The following is a 17,777-nucleotide window of genomic DNA, read 5'->3' as shown; positions in this document are numbered from 1 at the left end:
ATTTAGTACTCCTGAGATTTCCATACTGTGAGTTGTGCAGGATTCTACTTCTGCAGTAAAATATTAATAATGATCCCCAAGTCTATATTGTAGGAGCCAAACAAATCAAAGTAAAATGGGGAATCAACTCAAGGGTATGTAACCTTGACAGGATACTCACAGGATGGAAAGGTCACCTGTTACAGTGGTTCTATTTTACACAGAACTGCAAAAATTCCAGTAAGTCTTTTCTCCTGTGTCTAATGGCTACAAACATCAGGTGGTTTCAAAGAACCCCCCCTGGGAGATTAACTGAAATGTCAGATGCAAGAGGAGGGTTACACAGAGCTTCCTCACACAATAAAAGCCGGTATTAGTAATTGATGGGCATGGAATTTTAGTGCTGCAACAAAGTAGAATTCTGCACTGTGACCAGCATTTCCTCCTGGCTCCTGAAAAGGAGGCTGTGTGTACAAGGCAGAGCTATCCCTCTTCACCTCATCGCTGCACTTCCAGATGGCAAACGCCTTGCCAGGTTTGAAGATGGAAGATTTTTAAGGCCCTCTTTTTTCACTCCTCAATTGCAAATAGGTTCCACCGAGTCACTAGCTAGGATAAACATCTGAAGAGTGAACGCTGGTGGGCCAGCATCCTAGCAGTGAGGGCTGAGAGTGGCTGTATAGGGAGAGAGGGAAAACACAGACCTTCAGTAAAGCAAAGTATTTCCTTCTTGTACAGTATAAGCATAGAAAGATCACAACTTAGAAGTTTAGGTCACAGCAGTAACTACCTGGCAGAATTCAGACAAGAAATAAAATATTCATTGAAATCTTGAAACGATGCGAGTATAACTTCTTCAGAAACTTCTCCTACAACCTTATATTCATGACTCCATATTTGAGGTCAAGAAATTATATAAATGAAGGTGGAAAGGAATAGAAAGGCTGTGTGGGATGAAACAGAGTTGAATTAATAGAGACACTTATGGAGATAACATCAAATAGTTTCCAGCTAATAAGCTGATCAACCACTGGATTATGTCTGAGGAGCCCTGATAGTTTGAATCCATTCCCAAATCAAAGCTGAATGTAGTAAGAGAGCCACCCTTACAAAACAAAAGGCTGATAAAAAACTTTAAAATAATTGCACCTTAACTCTTCTGGCAAACATACCACAGCATCACACCAAGATGCTAGCACAAGGATCCGCTCCCAGAGGTTAACACAGAGCAGGAGGCAGGGAACTGGCCAGCTGAAAGCCTCCAGATAAGGTGCTGAAATACAACACCTGCACTTCCCATTTCCCCCAGCTGCAGAAGAGGCATATCTGCCCTGCACAGGCTTTGTGAAAATGAAAGGTGGCAAAGAGCTCTGAGGCTTTCAGGTGAGAGGCAGAAGGAAAGGTAGCAGCCTTTTAAAGCGCCCTATGAGCCTTAATAATATACAATATGTTTGAGCATTTTTCTAGTTTCCAAAGGCAGCTCAAGTGTGCAGCAGGAGCACTAACCTACAGCTGAGAAATCCTGAAATTAAAATTCAGCTGGGTCTCAAGTACTCCTGCTAATCTGTTAGAAAACACATCAAGTGCTCACACCAGTTCACAGTACTTTCACAACCCAAATTGCAAATCATATCCAGCATTCAAACAGTACCACTAAGACAAGAGATACTGCTTCAGACAATCAGAGAAACTGCTCTTCAGGTTTATCGAGTCAGGCAAGACATGGATGGCAAAAATATTTGAAAAGGGAAGTTTTCTCCTTCCAGGACTGCTTGGATTTTACAATATTCAGCAACGATGGCTCCTCAGTGTTTTAAGTGGGTAAAGTGGTCATGGAAGGCAGGAAAGGAGCACACTGAGCCAGAGCGTAAGAAATCCCAGCTCTTTTATTCACATCATTGTCATGATAGTACTAATGACTATCAACACAGGAATCAAAGGCAGGAATGCGCTCAGATATACCACTCATTACTGGAGGAGCTAGTGGGGCTTTGTACCAACTGCTAGCTCTATGTCAAGAGAAAGTTTCTATTACTTATTAACATCAGTAATCATGCATTTGGATTTAAGTGGCAGTCTGCCTACCATTTCCAATAGGAAAGAGCAACAGCAAACACTGAACTTCTAGAATCAACAGTGGAAGCGATTAGCCTACCTATTCCCCTGCTGGAAAAAAATTATTTAACCACACGTAGTTTAAAGAAAAGACAGGAAAGCTCTAGGATTGTAATTGGGTACAGAAAGCCGCTTCTGACATTTGCACTGGAAGCCAAAGATGCTGTTTCACTATTTTCAAAATTTACAACTTATTTCTCCCTCTGATACAACACTTGCTCTATCCCATACATGCACCAGGGGGGTCACAGGTCTTGAAGCACCTGACAAACTGGAGATAGACAGGCACTCAGCCTTCCACACAAAAGCAGGATCTAACATACAAAACAGGCACACAACAGCACAAGATGGAGCTAGTGAAAGCCCTGGCCCCAACAACACCTTTACCTTCTGCCCATTTCAGAATTAAAAGCTCAGGGAAATAAAAGGTAATTAAAAGGGTGCTACAAGCACCCTCTTGAATCCATGGTTTAGCAGTGACCAGAACAGATTAACATCCTTAAGTACACAAACAGGAATCTCACAGCCAAAGATGCTAGAGTCAGTCACAGCCAAAAGATGTTATCTGCAGATAACAGCAGGCAACAGCACCCAAAAGCCAACAAACTTTAGGCCCAGGACAACCATGTGGTGCCTATGGTTTGTACCACTCCCAGCATGGACAATGATAAGCACATCAGGCTTACCTGGCTGGTTCTTACTCATCACTATAACCCAAAAAGGGCTGGGTCAACAGACAGCTAAAAAAAACCCGATCATAACCACAAAATGCTAAGTCCTACAGCATGTCTCCAATGGAGTCTGATTTGTTTTTAGCAACCCTAAGCTGCAGCACAGATAGTACACAATGCCTCTCAATTTTGTTAGCGGGCAGCTTTTCAAATGGAAAAATCAATATAAGTATACCTAAAGTCCTCAAGCACTTAGGAAACTTCCCCCCAGGGTCTACTACCCAAGTGGTAAAGATGTCTATAGGACGGGGAGGAGGACCATGAAAAGCAAAGACAGATGGACAGTTTATTTACATAACTGTCTTTGATTTCTGATCCTCCCCAGGCTAGCTTTTTCTACCATTGCAAAGTGTACAGCTACCAAGCGACTAAAGTCAGAGCTAACACTTCTGGGTTTAGGAACCTACTAATTCCTGAGTTTACTCACCCAACTTGAGGTGGCTTTGTTTAGATGTTAAAAACCGTGCTCAGCTTGGGACAAATTTCTGCTGCAGGAGCACACAAAGATTTTATTGGAAGGCTGCAGTGATTGAATTGTGGTTCTTTAGAGAAATAAGGCTTTTTTTTTTTTTTAAGATAGAAATACAACACATGGGAATCTTTCCTGAATACCTGTTTTCATTTTCCTTATCTCCAACTGGTCACGTGTCTAGTGACACTACCACCTAAATTTAGCTTGTTCTGTTAGCGTTTGCAATCCTGCCGATGCCTGTAGGACTGCAACACACCTTTCTTCCTCTCAGCCTCCTCTCTCTCCTTTGGTTGGTGTACAGGGCCATTTCAGAAGCAGCAAAGCAGATGGCATACCGGGACCCCCCGCTTTTGCCTGCCACCCCCAGAAGTGCACTGGGACCCTCTCCGCTGCAAGGACAGTGCAGGCCGCCTGTTCTGTTCGGTGCAACGCCCATTCCTTGCAGGCCTCTTTGTGCTATATTACAGTGCCCCCTCGCTCGCTTTTGTCTCCATACTGTCAGTCGGTAGGCACCAAGCCCCACACCAGGTGAACTTTGGGAAGTGGGAATATCCTAGCACAGCCCTACACCTTGTGGCTCTTCAGGTATAATTAAGAGGTCACAGACTGAAGTATGCCTCATCAGCAGGGGGTGAGTGCTCACGTAAACAAGAGCAGACCCAAGCTATGGTTGCTCCTAGCCAAAATCTTTATCTAGTTGGTTTCCCTATTGGGCTGTTGACTCCCCCAAAACAGGCAATGACAACACCATGCAATCAAGGCAGAAATGCTGGCCCACCTCCCCAGCGAGCGAGGGGGGCCCGCAGGCTGGGTGGAATCACCTTCACAGGCAGGCCTCTCCTCAGGGCACCAAACCCCAGCGACCCGGCAAGGCAGCCGCGCCATGAGCGAAAGGCCACAGCAGCTCCCGTGCCGGGCTTCCAGGAGCGTGACGAAAGAATGGAAAGGGATTTCAGACTCTGGAGGACACCGACCCCGGCGGGGAGGCACAGGGGGCGAGGGGTAAGGAGCTGCAGGCCCCTTGCCGGAGGGGGGGGGGGGGGGGGGGGGGAGGGGGGCCGCGCAGGCCGACACCGCAGCCCGCGGGGCTGCAGGCCGCGCAGGCCTCTGCCCCGGGAGGCCTCCAAGGCGGAGCCCCGGCCTCACAGCCAGGCCCTCGGGCTGGGGGGGGCCGCGGGGAGCGCGCTGGGCCGCAGGTAGCCCCCCTCGGCGGGGGCCGGCGCAGCCCGAGGCCGCCGCGGTTACCTTGGTCTCCTTGACGTGCTGCTTGATGCCCTCCGGGTACCACTGCACCCGCACGTAGCCCCGCCGCAGCGGGCTGGCGCGGCCCTCCTCCGCACCGCCGGCGCCGGGGCCTCCCGACTCGGAGCCCCCCGAGCTGCCGGCGCCGCCGCCGGTCCCGCGCCCGCCCTCCTCCGAGTCCTCCTCCGAGTCCTCGCCGTGGATGAGGCGCACCAGGCCGAAGCGCACCGAGCCGCGGTAGCGGCCCGACACCAGGTCGTGGGAGAAGAGGAGGCGCTGCGAGCCGCCCGGCGGGGCCGGCAGGGGCAGGGCGGCCGGGGGGGGCCGGGGCGGCGGGGGCCGGGGCCGCCTCAGCGGGCTGGTCCGCCATGGCGCCGGGCAGAGCGGGAGAGCGCGCGGCCGCCGGCACAGGCTGGGGGAGGGGCGGGGCGGTGCGGGTCGCGCGCAAGTAACGGCCCGGGGGGGCGGGGCCACAGGGGACACGCCCACCGGCGCGCCACGCCCACCAGGCGGGAGGGGCCGGAGCCGGGATCCAGGGGGGCGCCGCGCTGCATCGTCCCTGGGCAAGGGGGTCTGCGCGGCATCACCCCGGGGATCCGGTCATGAGGGGGCTGCACAGCATCATCCCAGAGCCCCGGTCACGTGGGCTGCACAGCATCATCCCACGGCCCCGGTCGCTGGGGGGGCTGCACAGCATCATCACGGTTCTCAGTCATGGGGGGAACTGGGCTGCATCAACCCTGAGCCTCCAGTTCTTGGGGGGCCTGCATCATCCTCGGGTCCCCAGTCATGGGGCGGGGGGGGGGGGCTGCGCTGCATCATTCCCAGTATCCCACTCACTGAGAGGACAGAGATGCCCCCAACCCCAGCACCCGTCTGGAGCAGCCCATGGGTGTCACCCTAGAAGTGTGTGTACTTATATTATAAAAGCCCTCAATAGTGCAACCCAGATGCAGTATCTGCATGGGGAGGGGGTACAAAGCCCACCAGCCACCCCTCACCCCCACCCCAGGCCCTCCCTGCCCTGCCGACACTGCAACCCTAGACATGGGGTGGGGGTCCCCCTGGCACCAGGCACTGCCCTGTGCTGGGAAGTCCTCTTTAGCCCACAGTGAAGCCTGGCCTTGCTTTTTACAGCTCCTAGAAGCCCTCATTAGGGTGTGCAAATAAGCCAAATATTTGGCTTCATTGACTCTAACAGATTTTTTTCCCCCTCTGTCTGCAGGGATTCTTGAAATAGAAATGGCTTCTTGATCAGGTCCCGCAGCTCTGGCAGTTAAAGAGCTAAAGGAAATCCAAAATAGCCTTCACTGCCTGTCCTTTACCCAAAGACTCCCTGCCTCTTTGCTCCCCAGATCTCCCCCTCCCCCCGACAGCACCAGCTGGAACACCAGGGAGATGCCCAAAATCCTCAGCCTGACTTGTTTTGTTGTGGGAAAGATCCCAGGAGCAGCAGAGTGGTGGATTCCCCCTTGCCCTTTCCCCCTGCTGCTCTGCCTCGGTTGGATCAGCCAGGTGGCTATCAGTTCTCCCTCAAAGGTTTCTCCTTTTAGGAAAAGCAACTGGGATGAAGGTCTGCCCATGCTCTCCTCTGAGACTCATCACTCCATGAGGGAGCAGAAACCCTGTCCTCAGGCCTGCTGGGATTTTCCAACCTTGAAAATGGCCCTAAAACCCTGGAAAGCAGCTGGGAAGAGGCTGGGGCAGATGGGTGGTGTGAGTGAGGGATGTGCTGGGACCCAGCCAGTGTTTCAGCTCTGTCTGGTTCCTTGGCTATCCCAAGGTATCATCAAGGCAGCATGATGCTATAAGTGATCATGAAGTACAAACTATTCCCATCTTGCCTCCAGATCAGGGAGCTGCAGACAGCGAAGCACTCTCGGTGTCTGCCTTCCCCCAGGCCAGCCCGACCTCCATGCCAGTATTTAATCGCTCACTACAGTATCATTTTAATCAGAAGGGCAGCATGTTGATGTGGTTCCCTGCTGGAACACTTCTTGGCATCAACCCCAGGGATAAGGAGCCGAATAGAGCTAAAAGGGACCATTGGGTGGGGAAATAGTAGCATACCCTTGGGGGAAGACAGTTTAAATATCCATTTAGTGCCATGTGGTTATACACTGTTTACAGGGAGGCGCTTTGGGGAGTACAGACCTCTGTCCACAAACCATGACCTCTGTAAAGTGGACTAGGCAGGGAGCAAAAAGGCAGTGCTCAGGACTTGCTGAGCACACGAGTGCCTCCAGCATGAGGATCTCACCCTCCCACCATTGCCGTGCCTGGAGCAGGGAGTGTGGCACATCTCCACAGGACATTCAGCCAGCCCGCCTGGAGCTGGGGACGAGGTACTGACCTCTCTTCCTCTGTAGTCAGGGAGAATTGTGCCTTTGTGGGAATAGGATCAGGCCTTTGGGAGAGGAAGAAGGTGCTCTTTGGTTCCATTTGAACTGATACCCTCTTCTTCTCAAGGTTTCAAAGCATGGCTTTATCCAGCATGGTGATGCTTCTCATCATGTCCTTAATGTACATCGCAACGGCCGCTAATAAAATATAGATACATGTAATGGATATAATCGTGTGTGTAGATGGAAACTGTCCCTCTCCAGAGCAATTACATGCTGAAGAGCAGCAGTGGGGTTTCAGATAGCCACAAATAGCCATGCAAACAATCACATTATGCAACCAGCTGGGCTCACGGCAGGGGGATTTTAATGGGGACAAGTCAGGGCTGTTTGCTAGTTAGCAGGAGTTGAGCTGGGTGTGTTTTTGAACTGTGATCCCAGCTGGAGCTCTGATGTGCTTCCATCAGGAAGTGGCACTGAAGGATGCCACTCATTGCTTTTTCAGGACACAGCAGCCTGGGCCCGGACTGTTACAACACTGACATGCTTTGGGCACATTAGAGTCCCAGGGTGTCAAAAAGAGCATCTCCCATTCCATGCGCCAGGCTGTTCGGATCTCCACTGAGGGACCTCAGCAAGTCAGACCGCCCTGCAAAATACTGTCAAACACAAGAAGTATTTTGCATGCATGATTTTTTTTGGCGAATGAGACCCTGATGAACTGATTCAGCAGGAGGTCTGAAGACACAGGACTTCTGCAAAGTGACACATGTCAAGCAGCTCCCCCCTAGGCCCTGTTTAGGGACAATTCCAGCTGTTAGGCTGTTTTGGGAAGCAATGGCCTTTGCTCTGCGGAAGAACATCCTCCCTGTAAGCAAGATGCCTGTGTGATCTGACTGGCTTGCAGTTAGACCACCAGTGTCTCCCTGTCAAGATACTGCTAAAAAGCAAGCCTTGTTCTTCCTCCCTGGGACCCAGCTGGCACCAGGTGCACCTCTCATGGGGCTTTGCAGGTCTTAAGGGGCAGGTGTTGGGATGCCTGCTTGGTCCTGGGATGCCCAGAGGGTACCTGGACGCCCGCAGGGTGCTGGGGTGCCTGCCAGGTACTGGGGCTGCCCACAGATTACCAGGATGCTTGACAGTTGCTGTGAATGTCTGCAGGGTACCAGAACGTCAGCCAGGTGCTGGGGTACCCACAAGGCACTGAAATGCCTGCTGGGTGCTGGGATGTCCACCAGGGATACCCACAGGGTGCCCACAGCGTGCTGGAGATGCCTGTTGGGTGCCAGAGATGCTCCCAGGGTGCCGAGATGCCTGCAGCTTGCTGGGGATGCCCAGAGGGTGCCAGGATGCCTTCGGGGTGCCGGGGATGCTCATGGGGTGCTGGCTGCCCTCAGGGGGCCCGCAGGGTGCGGGGTCCGGACTGCGGCGGGGCTCTGGTGCCACCTCGTGGGCTGTCGCCTCTCGCCGCAGCGCAGGGAATGTCTCCAGAGTCTCCCACGGGAACAGGCTGGGAGTCTATCGCTGTTACGTAGACAAACATCTCAGCAGTAATCACTGCGTCCTGATCACATCAGGGAACAGAAATATCAGCAAGTGATGCAGCGCATGGCAATCTTTCATCCCATCCTGGTGAGGCCAGCAAACCTCCCCAGGCTGGGTGGGCAGAGGAAAGCCTCTCTCCTGCAAGAGGGGTCCCCAGCAGTGCCCAGTGCCCTCGTCCCACACTGGGTTATCCAGCCCGTGCCCTCCTTGCTTGTGCTGCCCTGATCAAACACCTCTGGCCCTCCCCACAAATGGCTTCGGAGTGGCATCACCTTGTATATGTATAAATGTGTGCAAGCACAGTCCTCCTCCACTCCTTCCTTTCATCCTCTTTGCTGAGACCAGGACCTCACCAGTCCCCTGACGGGGGGATGCTCTGCAGGATTTGGCTTTCCCTTAGGTGGCATGTGGCCCCCAACCATCTCCGTGGGGTGACCTGGGCTTCCACCAGCAGTGTGCCAGGGCTGGGGCTGGACCAGGGGCAGGAGAGCACCCATAAGAAGCAGGATGCCCCAGCAACCACCATCAACTGCCATGTCACAGAGTCAGAACTGGATCTAAACTGCCTGGAGGTCTGGGACCAGAGGGTGGGGGCTGCCTCTGCTGAACCTCTTCCCACCTGCCCGGCCCTCTCCTCCCAGAGGAACCCCTGCAGCCCCCACTGAATCCATCCTCCTTCCTCCCAGGGACTGTATCATGAGTGGCCATGACCTAGTTACAAAGTACCACAGCCCCACAGAGCACAGAGCAAAGGAAAAGAGATGCATCACTGCCACGGCCTGTGCTCCAGGGAAGGGATAAAAGAGGTCCTGGCCCCCCACCTCCTGCTTTTGGCTGAGGCTGCCATGGCCAAGCAGACGTGGGTGAAATTGTCCCCCAAACTATTTGTACTCTTTCCTCAAAGGCCCACATAGAGGAGTAACAAGATACACCAGCCCTGCAAAGGCACATTTTGATCTAGTGCAGGTCAAAGCCTGTTTCCCCTGCCCATGGCTGGGATCCCAAATAAGCTGTGAAGTACCTTTGCTTCAGCCCTTCCCCAGATCCCTGTGACTGCAGAGGGAATCAGCCCTGCAGCCTCACAGAAGGGCATCAGCTGCACTGATGGGCCAAGAAGAATACACCAGAGGAAAGCCACATGTGTATATCTGCATGTTATATGTATATTAACATTTCAGAGCACAGAGCAGAACCAGCCCCTCTAGGATCTATTTAGAGCCTGGGGCTGGGGTCTGGCCAGCATCCTTAGGAGCCCTGTTTTGCTGTTTCGAAAGAGAACCAGCTCACTGGCTCCTACGCCTCATGGAATGCCCTGCTCCAGTGGAGAGGCTGGAGGCATGCTGGCCTTGCAGGACCTGCTGGTGATTTTGAACTGCTCTTGGCAGCACGAGAGGGGGGCATGAGGGATAAAAGCAGCAGGTAGCCAGGCTGGCAAGTGCTGAGAATACCAAGTCTGTCCAAAGAGCCACATCCTGCTGTGAAGTTACGACAAGCACTTGCATGATGCCAGTCTGTGGCAGCTGATGAAAAGGCAGGAGACAAGGGAGAATGAAAGCAGAGCCCGTGGCTGACCTTGCAGCGAGGCCAAACTGCAGAGTCCTGCTGCCACCCTGTTATGCCATTACCAGGAGGAAAGTGTCACCCTCTTGGGTACACAAGTCCCAATGCCTAAGCCAGGGGAAGGTGCAGAACAGGGCTGTAAGCAGTGTCCAGCTTGGCAATTATGTGGGTATTTACACGAGTTTGGGAGAGAAACTTTCCTGATTGTGCCACTCAGGGGAGGAACCCTGATGCCACCTGTGTCCCCTGTGATGGCAGACTGAAGGCTGCAGCCACCAAAAGCAGCTTAATCACCCTGAGCACTGGAATAACAGGCACTGAAGCAGGGACTGAGGCAGAGTGTGGCACAGCTGGGGAGCCCTTGGGCTCTGTGTGTGTTACTTCATTTCCAAGTCGTGGAGGGTGGGGGGAGACACATACGAGTCATGATTCATCTGCCTCCCACGTGTTGCCCCTGGCTGCAAATCCTAGCCAGAGATAATTGCTATCTTCCTTAGTGGGCATCCCAGTGGAGGGACCAGCCTGGCTGTGGGGCCAGAGTGGCAGCTTGGGGTTCTTTGAAGATGCTGAAAGAGCTGCTAAATATGCAAATCTCAGCACACTGCTGTGGCTCTCATTTAATGGAGTTTTTGACCCTCTAGCTGTGTAGGGGCAGAGACACAGCTAAAACCACTGAATGCAGCACCCTTGCTTGACTATTCCAGCCACAGGCCAGCCTTTGCTCTGCTGGGCTCAGTTTTAATGGCAGCGAGTTGCTTTGAAATGCCATTTCTGAAGAGCAGAAAAGCTACTGGATCATATTTCTGTTATGAGTCTATGAAAAAAACTTAAAAGAGGGAGATAAGGGTGTATCCCCAGGTCACTTTGCCCATGGCTGGAAACTAAAGCAGGTCCTGAGCAACCCTGGAGATGTTGCCAGTGGAGCAAAGCCAGCTCTGCTTCCTGCCTCCTGCTTCTTTCAGAGCTGCATCTGGTTCATGATGATAATGATGATGCCAACATCATGCTCCTGCCTGGGATAATCCCCCTTTTATTACACATGTCCTGACGTGGACAAATATTGCCGGCTTTGCCTATTTGGTTTCTTATGTAATAGCTGGCAGGGACCGAGGGCTGCGTCAGGGAGAGAGACTTGGTCTTTGGAGTGAGCTCCTTGGGGCAGATACCTTCTGTCTGGCCCCCCATCCTACAAGGAGGCAGCAGATTCCCCTGGGAAATACGCCACTGCTCAAGCCCAAGCGACGATCACCCCTGGCACGATCAACAGGCTCCCCATCCTTGCCACAAAGAAAGCTCATCCACTCTTGGCAGGGCTGCCTTCAGCTTCCTACAGGCTCCCGATGCCATCAGAGAGGTTTGGGTCAGGCACAGCGCGTTGCTTTCCTTTTCTAGCTAACTCCTCTGCTGTCCCTGCCCAGCCCACAGCTGGGACTCAGCGCAGAGCAATCAGCTAAATGCTTTATCCCTCTGCAGGCAGTCTTGGCAGGGGAAAAAAAAAAATAAAAGCCTGATGGGATCCTTTTGCTGGCCTGTCACCTTAAAGCCTCTCACCTCTCTCTGTCTTTCATCAGAGTTATAAACTCCTTAGGGTGTCATCACGTGCTCCATAAATAACAAATATATATAAGGAGGGGCTGTGGAGGCTGCAGCAGACAGAGGAGGGGAGGCAAAAGCCCAGGTCCTCCTCTCCTGCCAGCTGCGAGACAGCACCACCGGAGCCAGGTGGGCAGAGGAGCGGCGTGGGGTCCCCATCCGGTAAGCACCCACATTTCTGTTGCATCCCGGTGGTACTTACAGCTGGTGTCCCAAGACTGCTGTGAGTTGCTGACCCCAGTATCCTAGGATGGGGGGAATTGCCCTGGAAGGGTGGGAAGTTGGTGCATGGAGCTTAGCTTGCCTGAAAAGTGACTGGTGGAGGTAAGAGTGTGACTCTCATTGCAGCCCACATCCCATCCCTACACTTCCAACCCATGCTACCAAACGCTGGGTGTAGGGACCCTGCTCATTAAAACCCTCCATGCTTGGGGTGTGGGAGGAACTTGAGCTCTTTTGCAAAGAATATTTGGTTTCAAAATTGGGTGAATAACTCCTTATTACCAACTCATTTAAGAATTCAAGCTCCAAATCCAGGCAGACATTTATAACATAATTAAAAGATGCTGTCAGGGACATACTGCAGACTTGCCTGTTTGTTTACACATAAGCACCTCTCTGGACCATGCAGATGCTTTGATCTCTAGTGCACAAACACAAATGGGGGGGAGGGCGGGAAACGTATGTGCAGGGCAAGCTTCTACACTGCTTACATATAGGTACATATAAGCTACATATGCTTACACATACTGCTATGTACTTATAAATGTATTGGGCTCATCTCGGGCAGGTCTGGTAAGGGATTAGAGCACAAAAATTACCTGGAGGTCTAAGTGACTTGAACAGTATAGAGGAGGCTGTGCTGGAGCACTGGTAGACAGATGTCTCAAGTCAGGGAGAGAGGATTTTCCTCCTCCTCACCCTGATTCTTACTTACTCTGTGAGCTGGGGTGAGTTTCCTTCACGTCTGCAGTTCAGATGCTTCCCCAGTGTATCAGCAGTGCTGGTACCCCCATGGCCGTGCAGGGCCTGGGGTGAGCTCTGGGGAATGGGCTGGGAAGGACAGCTGGTCCCTCTGCACTCTGCAGGTCCTGTACATCCCCCTACTCATTAAGACCTTTGCATCTGTGGGGAGCTGAGAAGCAAAGCAAGAAGCTCATTTCCAGAAAAAAAACCCCGCAAATATATCATCCCTCCAGCTGTGTAACCTGGGTTGCCAGGAATAAAGTGCCGGAGGGGAAAAAAAGCAAGGACAACAAGGAACAGCCTTTCCCCATCATTGGCTTCTGCTCCGTGCTCTTGCTGGCTGGGGTCTCAAGAAATTTCTAAAACTAGCTGAAGGGATCTGATTCTCTTTTCCTGGTTATCTCTAACAGGAATGGAGCAGCCACTTGCACAAAAGGCCTTCCACCCTCCAGCTCTGTAGATGTCTCTGGAGACTTCCCACCATTCAGTTCTTTCCAGCATTCATATGATCTGGGATAAAGACTTGCTCTGGGACAGTGAGCTGTTTAACGGTGGCTATTGGTGAGCAACATCCCTGAGCAACCTGGTCTAGTTGATGTCCCTTCTCATTGCAGGGGGGGTGGGCTAGATGGCCTTTAATGGTCCCTTCAACCCAAACTATTCTATGATTCCATGATCCTGCTCTGTAATTCCCATGGCTGCTGAAAGGCCAGCCCTGCCCAAGGCCATATACTCAGCTGGCCACGCTGCCCTGTCATCCCTGCACAGCCATCCCCTGGTCTAATTCAGCAGCATCCCCAGAACCAGCCCCACATGCTCAGCACCACCCAGGATCAAACCACCACTGCATTTTCTAGGTGACCTGAGCCTACTCCCTTACCTGCTCTGGCATTTATCCAGGTGAATGAGCCCCTAATCCAATTAGCAGCATGAGGAGTTCCAGATGATTTGATAATAAGCTCTACAAACACCACAACCCCCCAGCACCCCACTACCCTACACAGTTTCTGGCAGCATGAACCACCCATTCCCAGCACCATTTCAGTTAGACCTTGGTGACTAGAATAGGCACTGGTGATGCTAAATAATTCCCCCACGAAAGAAAACCCTTCTTCCTGACGGACCTGATCCCTTAGATACATACCCACTGCAAAACCAGCAATTCATTGAAAACAAATCACACCACCCCATCTCACCTCAGACTGGATAAAACAGGCATTTCAAGCACCCAGCCTTTGGCATTTCAGGATGGAAAATTCCCAGCTTGCGCCGGTTCTGCCCTGTGCAATGTTTGTGCTGGTAATGCTTTTGTTTCTATAAATCCTATTAGCTGGAGGCAAGCCTATAATTAGCAGGGAAAGCTGGCACCTCTCAAGCAATAATCGAAAATGACCTGGCTTTGCATTGGCTTTGCTGCAAATTGCTTGAATATTGGGCTGAGCAGGGATGGATGGATGGATGGCTCTGGGAGCAATTCCCACTATTTCTGCCTGGGGGATGTTTGTGTTTAGTAAAGTTATTAGCTCAGTTTTGTGGTTATCCCTGGATTTATTAACCTGGTTCACTCACACATGAAACCAGGGGCAGATTGAAGCTATAGGCTCTGATCCAGGTTGAGGGATTTGGCTGGACAGTGCAGGACGGGCGCTGTTGGATGAGCTCGGGGAGCTTGGGTGCTGGTGACCCTCCTGGGGGAACCGAGGATTCTGGGGTCCCGTGTCGCTGGCAGCACATCCTGGGAGGGGCTGTGCCCAGTGGGATCACGCTGCCCAGAGTTCCTGGGGCAGGGGGCAAAGCCTGGGGGCACCTCACCCAGGGAGGACACCTGAGGCTTACAGCCATAGGCACCCCAATCATTCTGCCATGGACCCGTCTCAGCTCAGTTTGTGAGCATGGACGTGACCTAAGAGCCAACAGGGTTTAAGCTGTGTCGCTTACCCAATGAGTGAGCCGGAAAAGGGGGTAAATCCTGGCAGCTCAAGCTGGCTCTGGGAGGTGGCTCCAGCTGCCTAATGTGTCCTGACGTCCACCTCAGTGCACGCATGGTGGCCTGGCACCAACCTCTCGCTCGCGCACAGCTGTGCTGCACCAGAAACGCAAAAGCATCTCAGGAAGCTTTCACCCAGAGATGCTCATTTTGCAGCCTCTTGGTTTCCTGCAGCCACATCCCATCCTGCCTGTCCCCAGGACTGGGACTTGCCCCAGGACTCTCCTGCCTGTCCCACTTTGCTGGGAAGTGCTGGGTAAGATGCTTGGCCTCACGCCTGCTCCCCCTGCTCCATCTCTAACAGCCTTGTCCCTGCTCTGTCCCACCACCCAGACCCCCAACTGGTCACCATGCTTTTGCCCCTCTGGTCCCTGGGGCCATGGGGTTGGTGCAGCCCATGGCTGATGCCAGCTCCCCCGTCCCCAAGCACCGGCCCTGGCTCACAGCAACAGTAGGCTGGCAATGAGGTCACTGTGAGCAGGTATTTGCTGTACCTATCTATATATATACACACACATATGTATAGGGAAAGGGTGGCAACCAGCCTAATCCTGAGTGTGATCAACAGGTATTTTTAGCAGCTAAGAGCACTGGAGAAGATTGGCTGAAATAAAGGGTGCTGTGCTGCCGCTGGGACCAGGACCCGGCAGAAGCTGCCCTGAACAGAAGGAGCTGTGGGAAGCTGAGCAGGAGAAGGAGGAGGAGGACGATGCTGGCACTCAGCGCATTGCCTTTCCTGAAGCCCATTCACCTGAGGTCCCCCCGAAGCTCGGCGGGGGGCCAGCGCCGCCACACACTGCCCGCCAGCGAGTTTCGCTGCCTCAGCCCCGAGGATGCTGTCAGCGTGTTTGAGATCGAGCGGGAAGGTAAGGGGCTGCCCAGCAGAGGTCCTGCCTGGTGACATTGGCCAGAGATGACACATCCCCTTCCCTCTCTAGTCCATCATGCTCCTTGAGGCCACACCATGATGGCAAACCCCTGACGTGTGCCCTAATGGGTGACATGGGAGGGAACCAGTAGCTGCGACTTGTGGCCAGGCCACCTTGGGCTGCCTAATGAGGTGGGGGAGGCTGTGATTAACGAGCTAGAGAACCATGACCCCCAGCTCACCCAGGGTGGGGATGGTGGGAGGTGATGCCCTGGGCTCAGCAGCCTGGGGTGATCCTGGAGCAGGACCAGGTGAGCAAGGGGCAGCTCCCCCAAAACAGCCCTGCCAGAGCCAGTGGGCAGGATAGGAGAGAGAGAAACATGAGGAAGGACAGCACGCTTTGCCTCCTGTTGCACAGGGGCACTTTGAAATGCACCCTTGGCAACCTTCCCCCCTCCCCTCACCCAGATTCCCCCCAGCCCACTTCTCCTTCCTCTCCAAAGGGCAAGGGCAGCTGGGAGATGCCAGGAGGGATGATTCAACTTGGCCCCCACTGCTGTAGCCCTGGAATCAGCAACAAGCCCCTGGGCCCTGGGGGGTCTGCCTCTGGAGGAGCAGAGCTGCTCCCTGGAGCCATCCATGTCCCTTAGAGCTTCTTTAGACCAAGTAGGCAGCAGGACAAATGCCACCGCTCCTGATCACACCCCACTTCCCCCGCTCCATTGGTGCTGGGGAGTTTTCTGGGTCTGGGTGTCCTTAAGCCCCCTTCCTGCACTCACTGCCACCCCCCTCCAGCCTTTATATCTGTTTCTGGGGACTGTCCCCTCCACCTGGATGAGATCCGCCACTTTCTGAACCTGTGCCCGGAGCTCTCCCTTGGCTGGTTTGAGGAAGGGCGGCTTGTGGCGTTCATCATCGGCTCCCTCTGGGACCAGGAGAGGCTCAGCCAGGTAAGAGCCAGACCCTGTTCTTACCAGCTTGTGCACTGGGAGAGGCACTGCCAGAGCCTGGGGATGGGGAGAAGCTCCCGGGGCCCCAAGGCTGCTCACTAAGTCTTCTCCCAAGACTGACTGCTACAGGGCTGCTCTGGTGGAAATGAACTTTTGCATTAATTAATTTTACTGATGCTGTTAAAAATATGCCAAGTAATTCCCCTCAACATTCATTCTAAAATTAAAAGGCCTCCGAGGATGATGGTGGGAGGTAAAGGGGGATGGCACTGGGACCCTTCTTCCTTTGGAGGAGGATGCAGACCCTGGTTCTTTGGGTTGGGGAATGAAGGACTAGCAGGATGGGACCCCCTGGTCACACTAACCCCCGCTCCCCACTTTGCAGGCGGCGCTGACCCTGCACAAGCCGCTAGGCACGGCAGTGCACATTCACGTGCTGGCTGTGCACCGCACCTTCCGGCAGCAGGGCAAGGGCTCCATCCTCATGTGGCGGTACCTGCAGTACCTGCGGTGCCTGCCCTTTGCCCGGCGTGCCCTGCTCATGTGCGAAGATTTCCTTGTACCCTTCTACCAGAAGTGCGGTTTTGAGGTGCTGGGGCCCTGTGAGGTGACGGTGGGGGAGCTGGCCTTCATCGAGATGCAGCATCCTGTGAGGGGACATGCCTTCATGCGCAGGAACAGTGGCTGCTGAGTGCCTGCAGTCCAGGCCTGCTGGGAGGGGGGGCTGGAGAGAGGTTAGGGGGCAGGTACGAGGCTGCAACCCCTCTCCATCCCCACCCATGGCTGTACATCTTCCCTGGCTGGCCCTGGCCACATCTGCCTTGCCAGATCAGCCTGGTCCCACCAAAGCCCCACAGGGCTGGGGACAGAATTCCTTGGTCTGGCCCCGCTGGCAGCACCAACCCCCTGGGCTTCGCTGGCACGCCTGGGTGGGCTGCATGCCCCACGGGGAGGCAAAGGCATTGTCCTAGGAGCAGCTGGGGGGGGCTTTTAATTGGCATTTAAGGGCTCTCTCAGCCACACTTGGCTAAGACACCCACCAGAGCCTATACACACATGCCCCAGTCCTGCACCCCCTTAAGTGAAGCACACCACGGCCAAGCCTGTCCTGAGCAGCCCCCAGCCCAGGCAGGGATCCCAGCTGTTGTCCCCTGCCCACAGGCATCTTACCAGACCCCTAGGAGCAAACCCCCAGCCACTGGCTGCCCCCAGTCACACATGGCAGAGCCTCCCTGGGGGGCCAGTCTAAACCAGCCCCCCTCACCCCAGACCCACTACTGGCCCAGGACAAGCCTTCTGCCAACACCTTGGCCTGTTGTGAAGCGGCAAATAAAGACATGGCGGTGGTTTCTATGCAGCCTGTGTGCGTTCCTGCCCTGGTCTGACTGCCACAAGGGGACATCCACCACCCTGGGGGCATCTCAGCT

General features: G+C 53.8%; 2 protein-coding genes across 3 annotated transcripts in view; one reads left to right on the top strand and one right to left on the bottom strand.

The window, feature by feature from the left end:
- UBE2O (ubiquitin conjugating enzyme E2 O) overlaps positions 1–4,909 on the bottom strand; it is a 66,252-nt gene extending 61,343 nt beyond the window's left edge. The window contains 2 exon segments of the mRNA XM_056344168.1: positions 4,543–4,861; positions 4,863–4,909. Coding sequence (XP_056200143.1) covers positions 4,543–4,861; positions 4,863–4,909 — 366 coding nt within the window.
- A 6,690-nt stretch (positions 4,910–11,599) lies between these two features.
- On the top strand, positions 11,600–17,638 carry AANAT (aralkylamine N-acetyltransferase). Of its 2 annotated transcripts, none has more exons than XM_056360344.1 (4): positions 11,600–11,741; positions 15,101–15,398; positions 16,196–16,350; positions 16,736–17,638. In XM_056360344.1, exons 2-4 carry the CDS (start codon positions 15,242–15,244, stop codon positions 17,039–17,041), a joined length of 618 nt encoding a protein of 205 aa, XP_056216319.1. In that variant the 5' UTR covers positions 11,600–11,741; positions 15,101–15,241; the 3' UTR covers positions 17,042–17,638. The 2 variants fall into 2 exon arrangements, with proteins under 2 accessions (XP_056216319.1, XP_056216328.1); XM_056360353.1 differs by lacking the exon at positions 11,600–11,741 and adding an exon at positions 14,549–14,788.
- Positions 17,639–17,777: the final 139 nt, after the last annotated feature.

Source organism: Falco biarmicus, chromosome 1 (assembly GCF_023638135.1).
Source record: "Falco biarmicus isolate bFalBia1 chromosome 1, bFalBia1.pri, whole genome shotgun sequence".
NCBI classification, from domain to species: domain Eukaryota; kingdom Metazoa; phylum Chordata; class Aves; order Falconiformes; family Falconidae; genus Falco; species Falco biarmicus.
Note: the sequence above shows the minus strand (reverse complement) of the source record. Positions and strands in the feature narration are given on the sequence as shown.